The sequence below is a fragment of the Molothrus ater genome, chromosome 4 (assembly GCF_012460135.2).
Source record: "Molothrus ater isolate BHLD 08-10-18 breed brown headed cowbird chromosome 4, BPBGC_Mater_1.1, whole genome shotgun sequence".
NCBI lineage: Eukaryota > Metazoa > Chordata > Aves > Passeriformes > Icteridae > Molothrus > Molothrus ater.
Window position 1 is genome coordinate 40,029,735 of NC_050481.2, and position 20,231 is coordinate 40,049,965.

At 38.3% G+C, this 20,231-nt stretch overlaps 1 protein-coding gene across 7 annotated transcripts in view; it reads right to left on the reverse strand.

Moving 5' to 3' along the window:
• DCTD (dCMP deaminase) overlaps positions 1-20,231 on the reverse strand; it is a 191,187-nt gene that overhangs the window by 11,865 nt on the left and 159,091 nt on the right. For 2 of the 7 annotated variants that reach the window (XM_036382254.2, XM_036382257.2), the window contains 2 exons: positions 2,967-3,069; positions 1,486-1,621 (listed from right to left, as the gene is read on the reverse strand). In XM_036382254.2, the coding sequence (XP_036238147.1) occupies positions 1,486-1,621; positions 2,967-3,017 (187 nt within the window). In that variant the 5' untranslated portion in view covers positions 3,018-3,069. Of the gene's footprint in view, positions 1-1,485; positions 1,622-2,966; positions 3,073-6,578; positions 6,659-6,987; positions 7,091-20,231 lie in introns of those variants that run through there. The other 5 variants (XM_036382259.2, XM_036382255.2, XM_036382252.2 and 2 more) reach the window with 4 other exon arrangements.

The following is a 20,231-nucleotide window of genomic DNA, read 5'->3' on the forward strand; positions in this document are numbered from 1 at the left end:
AAGAGCAGTCATACTAAGTTGTACCATTATGGTCACAGCACTCTATGTGAAACCAGTGGTTCAGAGCAGACTTCAAATTTGGCAGGAGCAGACTTCAAATTTGGCTCTGTATTGGGAATACACCTGTTTCAAAAAATAATATGAAATGGTCATGAGAGTTACCATTAGAGGTTTTATAATAAATTGGTGAAGTGAACAAGGACAAAGTACTGAGGTTTTAAGAAGTCAAAAATATCAAACTGATGAATTATGTGCTGAGCCACTGCATATCATCTTTCACTTCAATGCCATAGAAAACCAGAAAATGGTTTTTAGAAAGAGCTCTGAGTGAGCTCAGACTATGTCAAAACTCATGCAAGTTTAATTTCTCTATCACACCAATTGTTAAAGTTACAAGTAAGAAACAGAAATAGTAGGCAGAGATAAATACTGGTCACTGGAAAAGAGTCAGTATTTCTCTCCAAAATGTGAACTCTTGTGCTGACTTTCCCCTACCCACACAGAGAGAAAGAAAATTTCCCAAGGCTCTGATTCTCTCTTTTGTGTTTCTCTGCCCTGCCATTCTTGAGCTCAGGACAGGCTGAGATGCAGCAAAGGTTGAAGAAGCTCCTGTTTTTCCTGTGCCTGTGGCTTCTGCTGCATTGGTGTCACACACAGACGTGCAGCAGGAGCTGGAGTGGGTACAGGAAGATGAAGAGGGACTTAGGGAAGCATGGGGACTGTATGGTCTCCTATCAGTCCTAACCAAGGTCTCTTCCCCACGTTGCAGGCCACAAGGTAGCCCAGCCTCCTTGGTTCCTGCAAACCACACCTGACCCAGAAGAGCCAGCCCTGCTGATAGGGCCCTTTAACTAACTTGCAGAAGGCCAAACAATGCCTGCTGCAAAGACAAAGGCAAGATCCAAAAGCACTCAACCACATTTACCATCCTTGCTCTTTGCTCCTTTTGTCCACTTAGTAAATGGGAATCACATCAGAGGCTGAAATAAACAATGAAAGTCACCTCACCCATAGAAGGGTAGACCCACGGCACACAGACTTCAAGACAAATGTTCAGCTTCTTCATAGTGTACACAACCTATGCCATCAACACCTGAAATGGAAATTTCCCACAACTACTGGAGTTTATAATTTTAATACCTGTATTTTAGACCCAATTACTTGTTTTACATATACACACACTGTAATTTCTTTGCAGACAAACACACAGAATCAGCAATTATCTGCATGCACTGCAACTGTTTGCTAATGAGCTGCTTCATGTTTACAGGTTTTCACTACCCAATCCAAAATGGCTAATATTTATGAACCTATTTCACCAAGAATTCAGTCCTTCAAAAAGACTGATTTTTTATTCTGGTGTACCACATATGGACACATTATCAATATCAAGTGAGTGGAAGAAAACTGATTGATACTTTACCCGCTGAACTTTCATAGATACAGACATCACAAGTCTAACCTGCCAACCACAAGAAGCCTTACCATAGGGATATTTTGTGTCCAGTCTATTTGCTCCTGTTCTTGTCCAGGGCAGTACATCATCGCTGCAACCATTAGGCATCCCATTGTATCCAATTCCAACAATCTTGTTTTCTGAATTTACAATGCAGGCACCAACCTAAATAAAATCAGATTTACATAGTACTAACAGCATGCAAAACAGTATGTCAACAATGAAGATGAGACAGTCAGTCCTAGTCTAATAGTCAGTCCTACGATTTTCATTTAAGAGATACAAGCTTCACTTAATATATTAAGTCACACCATCTAGTAAGCAGGGCTACAATTGTACCTAACTGATGGGGTTTTGAAATAAGTCAGGGCAGATGTAACTCTGCTACCCCTCTGGTCATGCTGTTCCCATCCCAGCCTGCTAGCACTGTTCCTTGTCTGCTTAAGAAAAAACCTAGTTCAGGGAGCAGAAACAGCACTGAATGAACCCTAGTAAACACAAAAGTTCAGCTCCCCAGACTAGCTTTCCAGCAGCAGTAGGAGCAACAAGTTCTGAAAGATGTAACAGAAATACACGTGTTGGCTTATGCAGGCCTCACAAGACTTTGTGGCTTGTTGCAAACATGCACTAAAATTCCAAACCTTTTAACTCTCACCCTTTATTGCTTCAACCTAAATCTACAAAGAGACTCTTCTTAAAGAATGACGATGTGTCCCATTTTTATGTTTTCTGCCTATATTATTTGTTGAAATTGCAACAGTACTAATTTTAATTCACACAAGGTGTTTCTCAACCAGCCCTTGGGTAACAAAACTTTAGCCCCAAGTGAATAACCTTCAGAGAGCTAAGTGCCGTAATGGACAGAATGAAGTGAACAGATTATTTTTCTGTGATTTGCTTCTTGATTTTTTTCACACAAAGGGTGATGACTAACAGGATGACTGGATCCTGCAGAACAAATAGCATGTTTCAGGAGCTGTATCAATCACCTGAAATCAATATTGAACAATATTGACCAGAGGCACATGAAACATGTGAAAAATGCAAACAGATAGTGAAGCATACAGAACAGGGGATCCTGAGGGAGGTACAAACTAGAAGAAAATTCCAGTCAACCCAATAAAAAACAAATACTCTTACAGGTGAGGAAAAGAAACTTGTAAAATGTTGTGTCTTAAAAAATTACAACCTAGAACTTGCAGCAGTTTTATCCTCTTCTAAAAGTGACTGTATTTACTGGAAAAAGGAGACAAAATGCATGTGTTATTTTAACTTCCAGATGAAAAGATGATTTATAAAACTCCAAGCTACAAATGTACACAGAATTATACATATGAGGTCAGGCCCAAAAAGAGAATTTTTGTAACAGAAGGTGCTGACTATGTTAAAAACTGAATAGCTATACACTGAAATAACTTTTATTAAGAAATTCCTGAAACCACTATGTGTACATCTGATGTGATTGGCAATATAGATTAGGTTATCTTATTATTATATATTACCTTCTTACCTGAGAGCTTGGATCTTTACTTCTTTGTGCTGACAGAAAAGCTACTGCCATAAAATATTCAGGCCATTCCAAATAATCCTCTCTTTTTTTGCAGGATGCTTCACTGCTGAAAAAATAGTTGACAGAAAAAACCAGCCATCAGTAAACACCACAGACATAGAGTTACTACAAATTGTACTATTTTAATGTGCTCAAGTTTAAAGTAACCAGGATCACAATGTGGCTAAGACCACACATTCACTAATATTTTGATAGTAAAACCATCAGTTTCAAGTGCTTTCCAGGAACTTATACATGCAACATTTCCTTTCAAGGAAAAGGCATCAAGCAAGGTTGCAAATTACATTTTTAGATAAGAAGGCTGAGATATTCAGAGCACTGAGCAATTCAAAGACAGAGCAATTTATCCTTTATAGATAACACCTTGTGTATTTCTAAGGTTCGGGTATATCATGCACTGCCATTCTTCTCACCCAAACAACATAATCTTTTTTATGATGACTGTGATAACTGCCAACCTCTAATCTAAGTTATTTTGTACTTCTGCCTACAAGTGCTCAGTAGCTTCCTATTTGGTAACTTCCTCTGCAGGCATTAATATCTGTTATCACCCTAAGTTTACCTCTTGTTACAACATTTACCACCAAAGATCTGAGGCCGTTCCAACAGTTCCTTGCTAATTTTCTCTTGTGATTTTGTCTTATGAAGCCTTCTGAAAACTGACAGGAGATGGGTTCAAGAACTTTTCCTTTAGAAATAATATATAGAAGTGCCACAAAAGGTTGCTTCTTTCCCTGCCCTGAAGGGTAGATTTGGGGGAAGGAGGAAGGAATTTTCTCTTGCCTACTTATGGGTGAAAGCCTGCTCAGACAGTGTAAGACACAACGGGAATTTCTGTGCTTTTCAGCTCAAAGAAAAGAAAGGCAGATATCTCCCTCTCCACACATACATTTAAGCTTTGAAAATTTCAAACAGAAGATCAAATTGAAAGAAATTTCCCCCAAACTTTCTCACCTATCATTGCTACAACCTGAAAACCAAACCAATGGAACAACCCAAATACAATGATTTAGCCTATCAAAATACAAGGGGCACAGTACTTTTCTTTTTGGGCTCCTCTTACAAAAAACTACAGGTTAAGACGAAGATGCCTGTCTTGTGATGTACAGCCATGCAGAAAAATTCATCACAGGTAACTGCAAGCAGCAAGACATCTCCCAGCAACACTAGCACCAGCACTTTCAGAAGACAAACATTAGAAGGCAAGTGTTTAGTTAATCATTATTTTTATAACTAAAACCAAGTATTAGAGGCTTGCAGTTAGCTTGCCATAAAAGAGGTTTCAGTTTTTGAGTGAAAACAATGATAAAACTGTACTTTAGAAACCTACAATGTGCTATTTACCAAAGGCAAATTGCTAGTTTTAAATAGTCTGTATGTGGCACATTATAAGTTAGCAATTTTGGCTTGTTCTTGGAATGAATGAGGATCACCTTTAAGGCCACCATCTCAAAGTAAGGAGGGAAGAACACACACTCTTGATGCAACCCACACACCTCTCTCACACTTTGACAACATTGCAAATAGTGCCCAGAACTGTCAATTGTCAAAGCAAACACACAAATCAAGAATGTGATTCTAAAAATGCCCAAACTAACTTGATTCACTGTAACTAAAGGGCTGGGGCTATATCCTACCAAGAAGGGAAAGTGCTCAGAGCAAGAAGAGATTAAAGACATACACCACTCTGTGCCAAACTGAACTTTGCCAGGTTAACTAAAACATCAAGAAAATGTTTCAGCTGTATGATTATTTAAAATATCTCCAAAAAAGGGATTTACAAAATCTAAACCACAACTGGACTCTCAATGATCACTTCTGGCTAAGTGACATTCACAGTGATGTCTTTGGAGAGGGATAAAACACAATGCAGAACTACACTGAATAAAACATTCAGGGAAAAGGGCCCCAGAAAGATAGCAGTACTCTGAACTAAGAGGTCGTGAGATCTCCTTTTGTTAAATTATTCCCTAGCAACTCTACTTATTCAAAACATAACAAAAGCTAGTATTTACTTTTCTAATAAATACAGAACTATATGTAAGTGGAGGTCCCTCAGAGCACCAACTTCACAGGGAGAAGAGCATAGCTAAAAAATAAGCAGAAGACTTACATCAAAGAGAAATAAACCGCCCCCCCCCCAAAGCCCTTACTCAATTACTTCGACTTAATATCACCATGTCTGGCAAGACAATTTCCTAATTCAATGCACAAGAACTCAAGAGTGTGAAATGGGTATAAACCACTTAATTTCTGATTGAGCAGAAGCCAAGGCCTTGGCTAGCAGTCAAGCACACACATGAAAATTAGTTTATGGATTTGGGGCAGCTGATAATCTTCTTTATGCTCATTTGCAAGCTCTAGAATTGCATGAATGAAAGCTACTCTAGGAAAATACTATGGCTAGCTGTAAGACAGGCAATCAAGGCTTACCCTTAGGATAATCCATAGGAACTTCTGAATAAAAATAACAGAAACTGAAAGCTATGAAGAATACTGCTAAGGACAATGGGGGAAAGAAAAACCTAAATTTTAGAATAATTAGTAGTGTATAGAAAATTTTGTAAAGGTTATTTCAAGGGAAAATAGAGAAAAAGATTCTATAACTACAGAACACTGCCTTCCCTTTTCACTTCAAGTAAGCTGTGACACCATCTGAAAAAGGAACAAATGTCATTCAGCTACTTAAAAAAACAGTCTAACGTAATGAAAATTTCTTTTGAGAATCCTAAACCGGAATTTATAATCTCAAATTTTTTTCATATGGCAATTATGACAGCTATACAACAATATAGTACAGCTGAAGGAGTGGGGGGGGGTATCAGATCAATCTCACTCTTTTAAAAGTTTTTCCTCTGCTTCCTTATCTTTGATGTCATGTGCATTATGTTGCAACTCTATTCAAGCAGTATTATTCCCCAGTATCATGTATACTACTGAAGACCAACTATCAATACCTTGGCATTGAAATCACAGGTAAAAAATCTAGTGTGTATTAAAAAATAAGAAGTAAACATCTTCAGCCAAGCTCTTGCTCCCCAAAAGCCAAACAGGATATGGGCTCTTGATGACCTTTAATACAAGCTTCTTCTTTAAATGTCATATTTTATGATCATTACTAGATTAAATGAATGTGGGATTATCTTTACTTGAGGCTTCTCATTTTTCCCATTATATAGGTACTGAGATAGGGTCATTACATATTCCGTACTGGGAGGGAAGGTTTTCAAAGAGAAAACTCAATCTTTCTTACAGAAAAACAGTACTCAGTTCATTGCAAATTAGTTGTATTCACAATTTTCTTGGGAGATAACCCATCAAACCTGTAAAGAGAAACACTGTGTTTGAATACTGAGCCTCAATTAAGCAGTATAGGAACACTTTCCTTCACTGAACGTACTTCACTTCTACAGAGTCACTTCTGACTTTAATTAATTGCCTATTATTCACGCCGGTCCTCATTTCCGGAAATGATGAACACAAGACACCCTACCTGCTCTTCTTCCCATCCCAGCCATTACGAAACCCATGTAAAACAGGCCATGCCCTCACCACAGAGCCTCCAGGGGCTCCAGGAAACGCCTCCCCACCGGGGATGGGCCTCCCCACCGCGATGGATCTCCCCCGGCACGGCGGCGGCCGGCGCTGCCCGGGGAACTCCCGGCTGCGCGGACCCTTCTCGTCCTGCCTCGGAGGATTCCAGCTTCCCTCCCTCCCGTCCCGAAGGATTCCAGCTTCCCTCCCTCCCGCCGCGGAGGATTCCAGCTTCGCTCCCTCCCGCCCTCAGAGGCTGGGGCGGCCGCACCCCCCGCCACCAGGGTTTCCCCCGAGGCCCGGCCCGCCCGGAAAAAGTTTAGCCAGCCGGCGTGCGAGGGGAGCACGGTGGCGGTGGGCGAGGGAGCCGCGGGACGGCGGGCGGGAAGAGCTGGCGGGGCCTCCCGCGGGCCCTGCACTCGCGTACCCGTTCCGCTGGTGGCCGGGCTGGGGGCCGGGCTCGTGGCCGGGCTGGGCGCCGCTCATGGTGCCGCGGCCACGCTGCGTTCGCCGCTTTCGCCGCTTGGCGCCTCAGCGCGGGCGGGACCGGGGGCGGGCCGGGGCTGCCGAGCCGCGCCCCGAGCGGCCCGGCCGGAGCCCGGCTGCGGATGCGCCGCGGAGCTGATCCCGCTGCCAGCCTGCGAGCCTCCGCGACACTGTAAACCAGTCACTTGAATGTCTGTTCAGTTTTCTGACAGATGTTGCTTCTAATGTTATGCTTTGACATTAAGCATGCGGGTTTTCGCCCTGCTCACGCTCTGGAGGTAAATGTTGTTTATTAAAGCTTGACATTCACATATCAAAACGTCGAAAAATATGAGTTTTTATTTGTTCTCTGGATATAAAATTGATGTGGAAATTGAGTGATGGTTTATTTATTATGGTTTATATACCTCCAGCTGCTGCCATATCGTAGAAGTCTCGCAGGATGCACAGGTAGCTGAACATATATATTTTTATATATATGTGAAAAATGCGTATTTTATGATTGGCTTTTCGCAAATATTAAAATTAATATTATATGTGTTATGTTAGAAAGTTATGCTGGATTAATTCTCTTACGTTGTGTGTTAAATATAGTTTTAGGTTATAACATAATGTTAAAATAGAAACGATGCTATGTAAGATACTTTTTTAAAAGAAATGACTGGCAGTGAGATAGCAGCCATAGGACACCTAAATCTTTCAGAGAAAAAGAATTTATTGCTCTCTTATCAGAAGAAACGAACTTCTCCCCAACTCGCTCAGCCATGAAGACGCCATTAGGATTAAGAGGAAGAAGTTGAGGATGACCAGACAGAATCCTGTGTTTGAATGGAATTGATGCATCATGTATGAGATGTATGAATATGCAACAGGCTATTGTTTTTAAGGGTTAATCCTCTGTTAACGTGTGTCCTTTTTTGGGCTTATGTTGCCCAGGAAAAGGTACCTGGACTTTCCGTAACTCTTTGTTTCTATTGTCTCATATTGTCCTAATCCAAATTGTCCAGATTATTACTACTCTAATTACATTGCTATTTTTATAACCATTTTATTACTATTAAACTTAAAAAAAATTAAAAACAAGCGATTGGCGTTTTTCACATATATATATCCCATTGCAGTGCAAAATAAGAGGTACGATAATAAATATTAAATGTTGGTATGGCATGTTTGTGTTCCTTGTGTGAGAAGCTGCCTACTTTGGCTGGCTGGCTGCCTCTAGGGCATGCCTTTATGGAAGCACTCAATAGGAGCAAGGTACACGTGTTTGCTCCACGGGGCTGGAGGCATCAAGTGAAGAGTGCCCGAACGCAGCCGAACGTGACCCATTCGGTTCCCACTGGAGGCAGTGACAGGGGCAGCCAACTCCGTGATGGACAAAAGGAAAGCACCTGCCTTTCAGAGCATCCCCAAGAGGGGTTTGTGTGCGCCAGCCGTGGGGTTGCACTGCATGTGAGCTGCACCACTGATCTGAATGCAGTCAACTGATAGGGCTGAGAGAATGGTTTCCTGCAGCCTGATCAAAAATCTCCCTCTTCATCCAGGAGGACGCTTCAGGTTGGAAAACAGGACATTTTTTGGAAACCGGGTACACAGCATCTCAGAAGCTGTCTTTATAGTTCCCCCTTACTGACTATGTGCACAGAAGTTGCACAATTAGTTACCCTACTACACCAACATGAGTGCAAGAAGATGGCTAAGCCAAGGATCCTGCCATGCTCATAGTTATTCTTGAAGCTATGCCAAATGAGAGAGATTCTGCAGTGATCAACACAGAGGAGCATATTGCTAATATATTTCCATATTAAGATTGCTGTATCAGTTAGCTTTTTTTTTAGACAACTGACAAACTATCAAATATGAAAATGTTGCTTAATTTCACAGATATTCCTATTCAGTTGTAACCAGAAAACTTGGCAAAAGCAACCTGTTATAGTTCAACTGACAAGTTTTCCAGCCCTCAGAGTGGGAAAACATAGCTATTTCAGTTTGCAAGACTTCTATTGGCATAATTTCATATGGACAACAAATGTTCATATATGGTTTGTTAATGAATGAAAAGGAACTGTTTAAATGCAAGAAAAAGAAAACAAATTTAATGAAAGTAGCATCATTCAGGAAAGCATGAGCATGAAGGTGAAATGAAAGACCTGATGATGGTTGATCATTGAGACAGTTGAAGAGCACGCAATTAATCTGGAGGGAAAAAAATAGCATAATTCAGTTCAAAAAGTTCTCTACTGTCTGTGTATCTGTTTCTGCACTCTTGAAGTATGAATTAAAATTGTAGTACTACAATTATCCATGCCAAATTCATTATTTTTCATAATTAGGATTCTGAGGATCAACCCATAACATCTACTAACTATTACTACTACTTATAATATGGCCTGAGGAGGAAAACTTCTGGTGGAATTTTAGTTAGTAGACTCCTGTAATGTTGCTAAGTGGCACATCTTCTGGAAACCTTGCTACATTTTTATTTTCCCTAGGTTTTTTCAAAGAGTTATACTGAAAACTCTTGTGGCCAAGTTGTGACTTGTTCTTCTGACAATGTGCTATTGTATCTGACATAACAGCCTCTTTCTTTAAGCACATGTGGGAAGAAGGGTACACCTGGACTAGGCAAGATTTAGGCCAGGATCCTGTGTTCTAAACACAGGGTTGTGCTGAGGGTAGGTAGCTTGACTTACTACAGGTGTGGGGCAAAATCATGCTGCCTGGCAGGTTCCATAAGACTTCTATGGCTGTTGCCTGCTTTGCAAAAGCAGCAGTTACCCTGGATCAGCTGTCTGAATCCTCCTCTCCATTAACTCTGAGATCCAGAAGTTTATTTGCACCTTTCATCTGCCTCAGAAGCATTCAGATCTCTGTGACAGAACTAGAGGGCTCTAACTCAAAACCCCTGTTAAGACAGACAAGCATTCAAATAGGCCAAATTTCTTTTAAATTTATGTCTGAACTCTACTCCTGTCCTTGCACATTCCTCTCTTGTTCCATAGAAGGAGGATATATGTTAAAAAGTTTCAAGTATCTCAGGTAATCTTTCATAAGTTATTTTTGTTTGTGTCTCACTTCCTAACAAGGTCCCAAGTGTGGACTATTATGACTTTGCTGGATAGATGTCAATAAACAATCTGAGCTGATTACAAATAATTTAGATGCTTTTATTAAGAAAAGTGATACAAGTTTCAAAGACATGCTTAATATGTAACCATCTGTCAAGTTGCTTATATTTTTAACTTACTTCTTATGAAACATTCACATCTACCTTTTGTCAATTTTGATAAAAGCAAACTTAGTTGAGTTTGGGGAACCTCCAGTTTACAGACCCCCCCTCTCCACTTTCTTGTTGCTTGCCAACAGACTTTTTTAACTTTGCTGGCAAGCAAGATCTCTCCCCAAATGTACCATATGTATAAGTTGTTGCTCAGAGAGGAGTGTTTGCTATTTGGCAGAATATGGAGCATGCAATTTGGTAGTCCACCCTGAAATCAATCTCAAAACTTAAGGGAAAAGTAAAAAGAAATTGCTAATGAGCTCCAGTATTTTTTTCTAATAGAATGAATTTTTCAGGAACGAATTACTATGTTTGAAGAGAAAGACAAATAAATATGACAGTATGTCTTTATATCTTTGTCTTACAGAGAAGAAATTGCTCTTGGAGAAAATAATTTTCATAGCTAGAGAACATTATATTTTAGGCAAGACTCATCTTCTAAATATTTTTCCAAATAGGAATTTCTACCTGAGTTAAACTTTTCCATCCATACTTCGTTACAGTCTGAGGAGCACATTAAATACAAATGCAGCTGCTGGTATATGCTGCAGTTCTGAATTTCTATATATAATCTAATAAAGAATATGAAGTTATGGCTTCCTCACTGCTCAAATAACATTTGTTGTAATGTCAGGCTTTCTACTGTGAACAAAGTCCTATTTTGGAACCCCCTTGCTGGAAGACCTAAACAGGGTTAGCTGCAGAAGCTTGTTAGCAAACCGGCCCATTAATAGACTGCAATAAACTGTTAGATTTTTATATTGTAGCATTTTCTGTAGGGAGCATAAGTATGTCAGAATTATTATAGGATTTTTAGCTTTAGCATATAATTCTTTATACTATGCAATTTTGGAACTACTTATTCATAAAGACGGTAAGAAATGCAACTTATTACCAGCCTTTGATTAAAACCAAATAGGATGATATCATGGTAATTATGGTGCCAATGGAAGCCTGTTGCAAATCCAGTATTTTCAAACTCAGGTGCCAAAATTCAGGACATTGAAATCTGTGTTTAGATACCTACCTTTTTTACAGATTTATAAGCAGTAAATGCCAGAGATTCTTGTGCATGGTGAGTATCTGTCAGAATCAGTCAAGCCAATATTAAGGTATTTTTATGCTTTTCATGTCCTAATAGGAAATCGTTACTCTTCTCTATTCTTAGATTTTGATGGCTTGTTTATTAGTTTACCTTTCTATAGCATCTATTCCTTGAAAACTAGAGTCTAGTGTTAGATTTAAGTTCTCTTTCTGTCCAAGTGAGATACTATTTTGAGTATCACATTCTCAGTATTTCAGAGAAAATTCTGCAAAATTCCCTAAATCCAGAATTTTTCCACTTTATTCTCTCTGGGGTCAGAAATGAGTATATAAATTATACTCTTTAAACAGTCTTCTGATCAATTTTTAAAACTACACATTTTTTCATGTCACATAAAAATTTTATGGACATACAGCAATTTCTGAATTTTAACTGTTTTCTTGTTTTATTCATACTTATGGTTCTAGCTATAGGTAAATATTGTCTTTGCAGTACCTTGATTGCTAATTTTTTCTTTGGTATGAGTATATTCTCCAGCTAGATTTGCTCTTTCTCTATGCTGTGTGTTATTTGCTGATGTTTTCTCTGTTTGTTTTTTCCTGATGTTTGTATCTGTCTCTGACCAGTCCTCTAATTTTGAAACTCCTTTTCCATTCATACTCGGTCTTACTCACATCCAAATTCCCCTTTTAAGGCAATCTCATACAATTTCATACCAAATTCAAAACACAGCACTGTACCAGCTACTAAGAAAAAATGTAACATCATTCCACCTAAAACCAGGACAGTGGAACACAGGTGCTAGAAAAACGGAAGATATTGCACATGATCTTTTTTCCTATCTCCATCCACAACTGGAAGTCACAGATAATCTTGCTAAGCTGTGCTTTGGAAAGTAAACTGAGACACAAAGTCTCAGACTGCAAGTCTTCTGACAATCCTAGTGATTCCTTCCAAAACATGAATTACCTTCTTTGCCCACCCATACTCGTCATAATCAGATACTCCCTAGTTAGAAGCGAGAAATTAATTTTTGGCTTTCAGTATAAAATTTCACTTTCTTGGCAGGCTGCTTCTAGACTCAGCAGCTGCCTACATACTTCATAGACTTCTATTTCTTCTGTTACCTTCCCCTTATTTTTCAAGGCTATTTTTAATATCTAAGAAGATTATCTTCTATTTCCGTCCCTTCTGATTTGGCAAGATTTTCCTGTGATGATGTAGTAGCTTTTCACACTACATCCATGAATTTTCCCAAGTCCCCAAATCTCTTGCAGTGTATCAACTTGCAAAAACTCCAACTGGAAAATAACATTATCTGTAATCTTTACATCAGATACATTCTAAAGACAGAAATTTTTACTCTTCCATACAAATTATATTGAATACATGTATCCCTTCATATTTGGGCAAACTAGTTTGCTGTTAGTCATTTTTTCTTCTCCTGATACAAATTCCACTTATACTCATCTTTTTTAATTCAGTGGAACATCTGTCAAACCTTCTTTTTGTTTATGATAAGCTTTAGATTTTGGGTATGGAGAATTTTCCTGTTTTTATTTATAATTTCCTGTAATTTATCTTAACTGTATTTTTAGATTTCATTATTACACTGTGTTAACCTTCATGTAAGAGCTGCTATATAGAATCATTTTCTTACATCGTTATATGGGATTTAGCATGGAAGGTTTTAAGCAATGAGCTAAATCCATTCTGTGAATGAGAGATGAATTACCCCTTCAGTTAACCTGTGGATTGGGGGTGGGGGCAAGACAATATCTTGGCATTCTCACATACACTGGCTAATTTAACTAAGTTTAAAAAAATAAAATGAACTGTTGCACTCACTCTGGGTTTGTTCTGTGTCTCACCTCAGCATGATGAAATCTCTTCAACCCACTTACTTGCCTTTCAAATTGCCAATACACCCAATTCCCCAAATTAGCTTCAAACACATTTTCCTTCCTTAGTGGGAGGATAACTGCTCTGTCCCTAGGACATAACACCAGGAGAACAGTGAGACACAAGGCACAATGCCTTCATTTTGTAACATCCTGAGTGTTAGCTTGGCATCAGGGCAGAGGGAGCTCAGGTGCCACTATCATATTATATGTGAGTACTTTTCATCTCTTCTCTATTCTGGCTGTTTCCTAACCTCATTGAACTAATTACACAAGAGCAGCTAACAGCCACACTGCTCTAACTTATCAATAATGAAAAGTGAGCTGGAGCTGTCAGGAAATACATTTGACATCCTAACTTGGAAGAACAGGAACTCTATGCTCCCACTGTAGATATGAGGGGAAATATAACCATTAGTAAACCTAATTTATTTCATAAGCAGAGTTGACAGCATGATTCCTTTTCAATATTTCCTGGTACTTCCCTCTTATGAGATTCTGCTTTTAGTCGTCTACATCAGACAAACATGATTTGTTCAGATTGAAATAGCCCAAGCTGAGCACTTGCTACTACTAAGATTATTTTTTTATCTTTCAGTTTGTATCCATACTTTTTATGCTATTGTAACTTTAAAACCATTCTAAATAAAAACATATTCACATTAGGAAGACATTGACTCAGATGGCAGAGACAGCATATAGTAAATGTGGGATTTTAGCATGGAGGCACAGCAGCTCTGAGCTATACAAAAGATGATTAGGTAAAGAAGGCAAAGAGCAGGATGTGATTTTTGAAGTAGAGATCATTAAGGAATTCAAAAGTAGATGGGCTATAGACTGTGGAAAAGGAAGACAGGCATTAGTTAAGATTTATCCAATTCTTATTTTTCAGAGTACAACAGAATGTTTTTAGGGTTCAAAGTACTGAAAAAAACTGTCTTTTGAAGCCAGCCTTCACAGCAGCCTAGGGAGATAAAAAAAATTAAATAACAGATGTGCTTTATTTTTTTCAAAACTGAGGAAGCAAAAGGGAACTGATATGCGATATTCTTCCTTTACAGAAAAGTAAACTAAAAAACTCCCTATTAGTTCTACAAAAACTTCAATAGGTTCTATAGGGACAGTAAGAAGGAGAACTCCAAATCACTCTGCTGGTATAAATGTCCTCTGGGGTAAGCACTTTTCTGTAGAAGATGAATATCCTAAACAGGCAAAAATAAGAAACAGGCCAAAAATCCTAAGAATTTTATGATCTTTGTGAACACTGGCTACTCCTGTTGTGACAACTTTTTAGAATAAAAATGGTTTTTATGCAGTGTCTGTTAAATTGACTTTAGTGGTCTTTTAAAGGATTAGGAAACAGGATTCTTGTTGGAAGATATTCTATGGGTCAATTTCTTTGTACATTTTGTGTTAGAAAATTCTTCAGTGTTTTGAACAGCACTTCAGCTGATTTGCAATACAAGAACCTGAAATTAGCACAATGGGATCAATATTGAGCAATATTTTGTCTCTGAAAGAAATTCATTCTGACAGAGATGAGTAAGAGCAGTGCAAGGAAATGGAGACTCTGGCTAAAAAGCTGGATACAGAAATCTCCTACAAAGCAGTACAAATTAGTTGATGTCACCAGAGCAAGAAAACCATAGTGACAGAACAAAATGTTATCCAGGCTCCAGAATACTTTATTATCACCACCCTAGGTCACTAAGCTTCACAAGCTATATCCATCAAATTTGATAGCAGTATATATACCCACAGCTGAAGCTAGAAGGTGCAGTGCTTTAATGTACTAACAATGTACATTAAGACACCTGGGTTCAAAGTCAGTTTATGACAGGAACAAATTGAGTTTGTTGGTCTCAGCCTGCACTCTAGTGGACAGTTGCACATAAACCCAGTCCTGAGAAGAATCCCAAGAATTACATTTGTTGGCCAAAACATATGGTGAAATTCATATTCTCTGTACGTTATTAAAACCAAAATATTTTTGCATTTTGTGCTCTTCTGAAACACAGCAAGATGAGATATTTCCATCAGCATGTCTTTAATACTGTGTTCAGTATTCTTGTTACCAGAATTTGAAAGAATACAACAGAAGATGAAACACTACAATGGAAGGCAGCAAAGGCAATAAAATGCTTCCATTTTAGAGGGAAAATGGAGATATGAGAACATACTGCCATAGCAGACATATATAACGTTTATGAGTTGGTAAAATATTTATCTTTATTTACCTTTCTTACAATAAAGGACACTGTGAAACAAAAAAAATTGTCACACTTAACAATGATAAAAAATATTTTCTTGATACATAATTAGCCTGTAAACTCAGGTTTGAAAGGCATCTTAGAGGCCAGACTTAAACAGAACTTAAAGAAAAAATTATGCGGTTACATGAATAATAAGAATAGCAAGGTAAGATAGTATTAAAGAGACTCAACACTAACATGAGGGACTCAAACTCTCACGATTCAAGATATAAAACAAATTACTTTAAGCAGGGGCAGAAACTATACCCACAGATGTTTTATTTCATTAGTGTATTCCATACAAGGTTTACGCATATTTCCATGGGCAGCCAGTAGAATGCTGGAGTCTCAGATTTGTGCAGTCTGTGGTATTTCCTATTTGAAGAAATTAGCTGCAAAATGTTGTCTGGAACTCTAACCCCACTTCAGGTTATTGCCCTTTATATAGTTTAACTTCTTATCAGTCAAGTGAACAATATTGATACCCAAGCATTTACAGTTACAGTCATATGTCAACTACAGAGGCAATGTAAAAAAATGTATTGAGTCATCCTGTCTTTTCAAAATTTTATTTAAATATAAAAAAATGTTTGTTATCACTAGCTTCAAATTGACCATTACATATTATATATATCATATTAACATAAATACCTATTCTGTTAACACAGTTTTTTAAGAGTCTTTCGATCTGTCCTAGTCCAAGCTGACCTTTTCACCATGTCATCTATTCATTTTCTGGAGTGTTTGAACACTTACAAGCCTACATTTCAAGATCAAGATAAATTGAAAACTCATTTTTTCAATACAAATAAAGTTCACCTTATGGTGTGGCTACTGTTTAGCATGTCTGGAAGGCTATATTTATAGATTTTTCATAATTAGAAAGCAGTCTTTGTCAGTCTTTTAATGACAGAGCAGTCTCTCTGATAGTATTCTGAGTCCAAATTTAGAAAGTCATCAATTTTGGTAAAAAATAATATTGCCCTCAATTTCGTGAAGAAGTGAACCTCCAGAGAAACTTTAAAGTGCAATTTATCAACATTAATTTCCTACGTCCCCATAGTTACTATTATACTATTTGTTTATCAAAACTCTTACTTCCATGTTGCTTTCATAATTACTACTTCTGATTATTTTATTCCCATTCTTCTGATAGTTCATGGTTTTCCAAAAGGTTGAGCCAATAAATATTAGTGTGAAAATATGAGTAATCATTTACAAAGCCCCCGCATTTTTTCTAGATTTTGTCGAGAAAAAGTGAATTTTAACTACTTTTTAAAAGTGAACTAAGTGAATCTGAAAGCCTCTAAAATCACAAAGCAAACAAAGAAATTTTAATCTCTTGTGGAAAGGAGCTGAACTCATAAATTCTGCTTATGCAAAGACAACAATATGCTTCCATGAGTAAAATCTTGCTCCAAAACTATGTTTTAATGGAATAGCTTGACAAGAATAATTTCTTTGAAGATAAAAAAAAATAATTAGAAATGTTAAATAGGACCCAAATTTGTCAAGCATAACACAGAGGAATGAAACAGCTAATGCTCATATAACTTCAAAAGAATTTGAATTATGCACTTAAATTCAGACTTGTGGCATGAACTAAGATAATTACCACGAAAACAGAAGCTTTTGCAGTCAATAACAGTTATTGGATTGAGTTTGTCAATTTTTCTGAGCTGACAAATGAAAGGTGATAGCTGCTGAAATGAGCTGTGGATTATATGAGAAGTACTATGGTCTGAAAGAGCTAATGCTTTTATTCTCCAAGCCTGAAGCTGAAAAAGCATTAATAAAACCATTTATACCTAGCTAGTTTTAGTGCATCAGGTACCCAGGAAAGAAAGGTTTCTTGATAGAGGTAGTCTTTGTTTATACTTGGCATCAAACACAGCTTTCTAAAAATGTTTTTTGGCTCTATTCTCCTGATAATTCAACAGCAGTAGGACCAAGAAAACCTTGTCAGAAGTACCAGCTGCTTGCCCAGAATTTCTGTTGTACTCATGACCACCCGCTGGCAAATACTAATGCACAGAACAAAAATAAGTAAGATAGCTATAGCTCAAAATGGATAGTGCAGGAAGTGGGATATAGCAAGTGCACAGACAGGAGAAATCCCACCCATGTACTAGTGGTGCCTCACTGCTAGAGAATAAATAAATAAAACCCAGTATTTACGCTATGCAAGATCTTAATCTTTATTTGTGATCTTATAAAAGAGCGTAAAATCCTTTCCTTTCTGCAGAGCAGAGATCTGTGCATACTAAAGGAGGAACATACTGTAACCATGACTATATATTCCAGGGATATAAACCACTGAATGACAGCTCAGGATCAGTCAAAGCTGATCAAAGCCTCAGGAATTTTATCTCCCCAAATTCTGTGGGAGCCCACTGTGACAAGCTTATCTCTTTGATCCCAAATTTAGAATATGTCAAAATAGGTTAATCCTACATGTTTATTTTCACACTTGACAATATTTTTTAAATTAAAATGGTAGGCAGGACTCAAGCTTTCAATTTTCTCACTGGTTTCTCACTTTCACTTGTAAAGTGCCATGGCACAAAGTTCTAACTTTTGAATTTCACTTTTTGGCTGAAGTATTTTCATCTTTTTCTAAGGTCTTCAAAAGGTTTCTGAATTGGTTTGCAGAGAAATATGAGAGTTAAAAAAACCTTAGAACAAAAGTCTTAAAAAGTGCCATGGAAAGGAAGTAAGAAGAACCCCCACCTGTTATTGTTTTTACATCTCATTATTTTCAAAAGTTGTTGATTTTTAATGCTGTAATTGAATTTTCTTAGCCAGGGTACAGATATGGTACAGATTTCCCAGACCAGGCAGTCAGTTCCCTATACCCAACGGTACGGTGCATCCAGACAAGCAGATCATCACCCTGAGCCATGGATCTTCTAAAGAGCCTGACTAGCAGCTGAGTTACCCAAGGCTGATAGTGCCTTAGATGAGACTGATGAGAGGGGAACCCTACCCCTGCCTTCTGCTCAGTCTCAGATTCATTCTCTGCAATCTCACCATCACTTCTGCACAGAGGCCCCAATACCGAGCTGTCCCTTTGGTTCTGCTGGCCCTGCGCATGCCAGACCCGTGACACATCTGGGTCACTGAACACCTACCGTGAAGGGCTGTCCCTGGTGCTTTAGCAGGGAAGCTCAAGGCATATCTACAGCCTGACTGTGCACAGCATCACTCACTTTCATTACAACTGTCACTGCCAGATGTGACACCAGTAAGAGCCCCACAAAAATACAAATGGGGACAACTGTCCGCTAAAACCGATAGTGCTACGAGGGAGGGAAGCACAGGGTGGCTGCGTGAATTAAATATCCATAGGACCAGGGGAAAAAAGCAAGGGCAAGTAAGCACACAGAAAGTCCTAGACCAGCAGATATTCCCCCACATTTTTATTTCTTTGTTCTTTACAGACCCAGCTCTAAGGAAAGGAACCCTGTTAGGAATCTCCTTGAAAAACCTTTAGACTAGATCATGGTCAAGGAACAGCTAGGGGCTTACACCCAGGCACTTCTTCCCTACAGTTCTGTTGTAATTCAAAAAAGAGTAACAAAGTGAGAATGAGGAAGTTTGCCAAATGAAGAGAAGGGCAGCTCAGAGTCTCAACTTTGTACAGGCACCAAGGAACCTATTTAAAGATACTGTAGTTGAAGTACATACTTTCTCTAAAGAAAGACCTCAGAAAGGGCAAAGGAAGCTGGTGTTACTAACCAGCAGGGTAAGTAAGGCTGTTAGAAGCAAAAATCTGTCTTTGAAAATGCTGAAGTCATGTTCAAATGACACAAGAAGAAAGAGTTACAAACTCTGCAAGGTTAAATGTGAAAACATAATAAGGCAGACCAAAAAGCATCTGAAGAATACCTAACAAAGGAACCAAAACTAATAATCTTTTTCACCACAAAACACATCAGGAGCAGGAGGTTTGCCAGAATCTGTAAGGCTAGTTTGTTTTCACAGCATAAAAGAGTACTCAGAGAAGTCAAGGTCATTGCAGAGAAGCTAAATGAACCCTTTGCATTGGTGGTCGCTGTGGAAGGAACTGGGAAGATTCCAAAATCAGAACCTTTCTTGGCAGGGAACTCATCTGAAGAGCAGTCTGAAATTGAAGAGATTATGTAATAAACAGATAAAGTGAAAATCACCAGGAATAGATAGTATACACTCCAAATTTCTAAAGGAACTCAAGGACAAAAGAGCTGAATTACTCACTGCAGGGTTTAACCTATTGCTTAAAATTGCTTTGCTTCTGGAAGGCAGAAGATGGGAAATCAATATTTTAAAAAGGTTCCAGGGAAAATCTGGAAATAGTAGGAATCTAAGTCTGATGAGTACAGGACAAATTACTAGAAACTTTGATAAGAAACAGAATCAGGAGACACCTGGGTAGATCTGATTTATTTGGGAAGAGTTAGCATTCTGTTGAGGAACATACTGCTTTACAATACCGACAGTTCTTCAAAGGAGTTAAAAAGATGTGGATTATATAGGAATGATGACATTGACACAGCATACTTTGATTTTCAAAATACATGAGTTCAGGTTAGAATTAGGGTTTTCTAAACCCAAATGTCTACAAGGGTGGTAAGACTGAAGATAGAAAAAAAAGACCATCAAGACAGGCCTTGGAGATGCTGGTTTATAGGGAGCACATTATGTGAGGGCATCCTAAGCAAGTTCAGC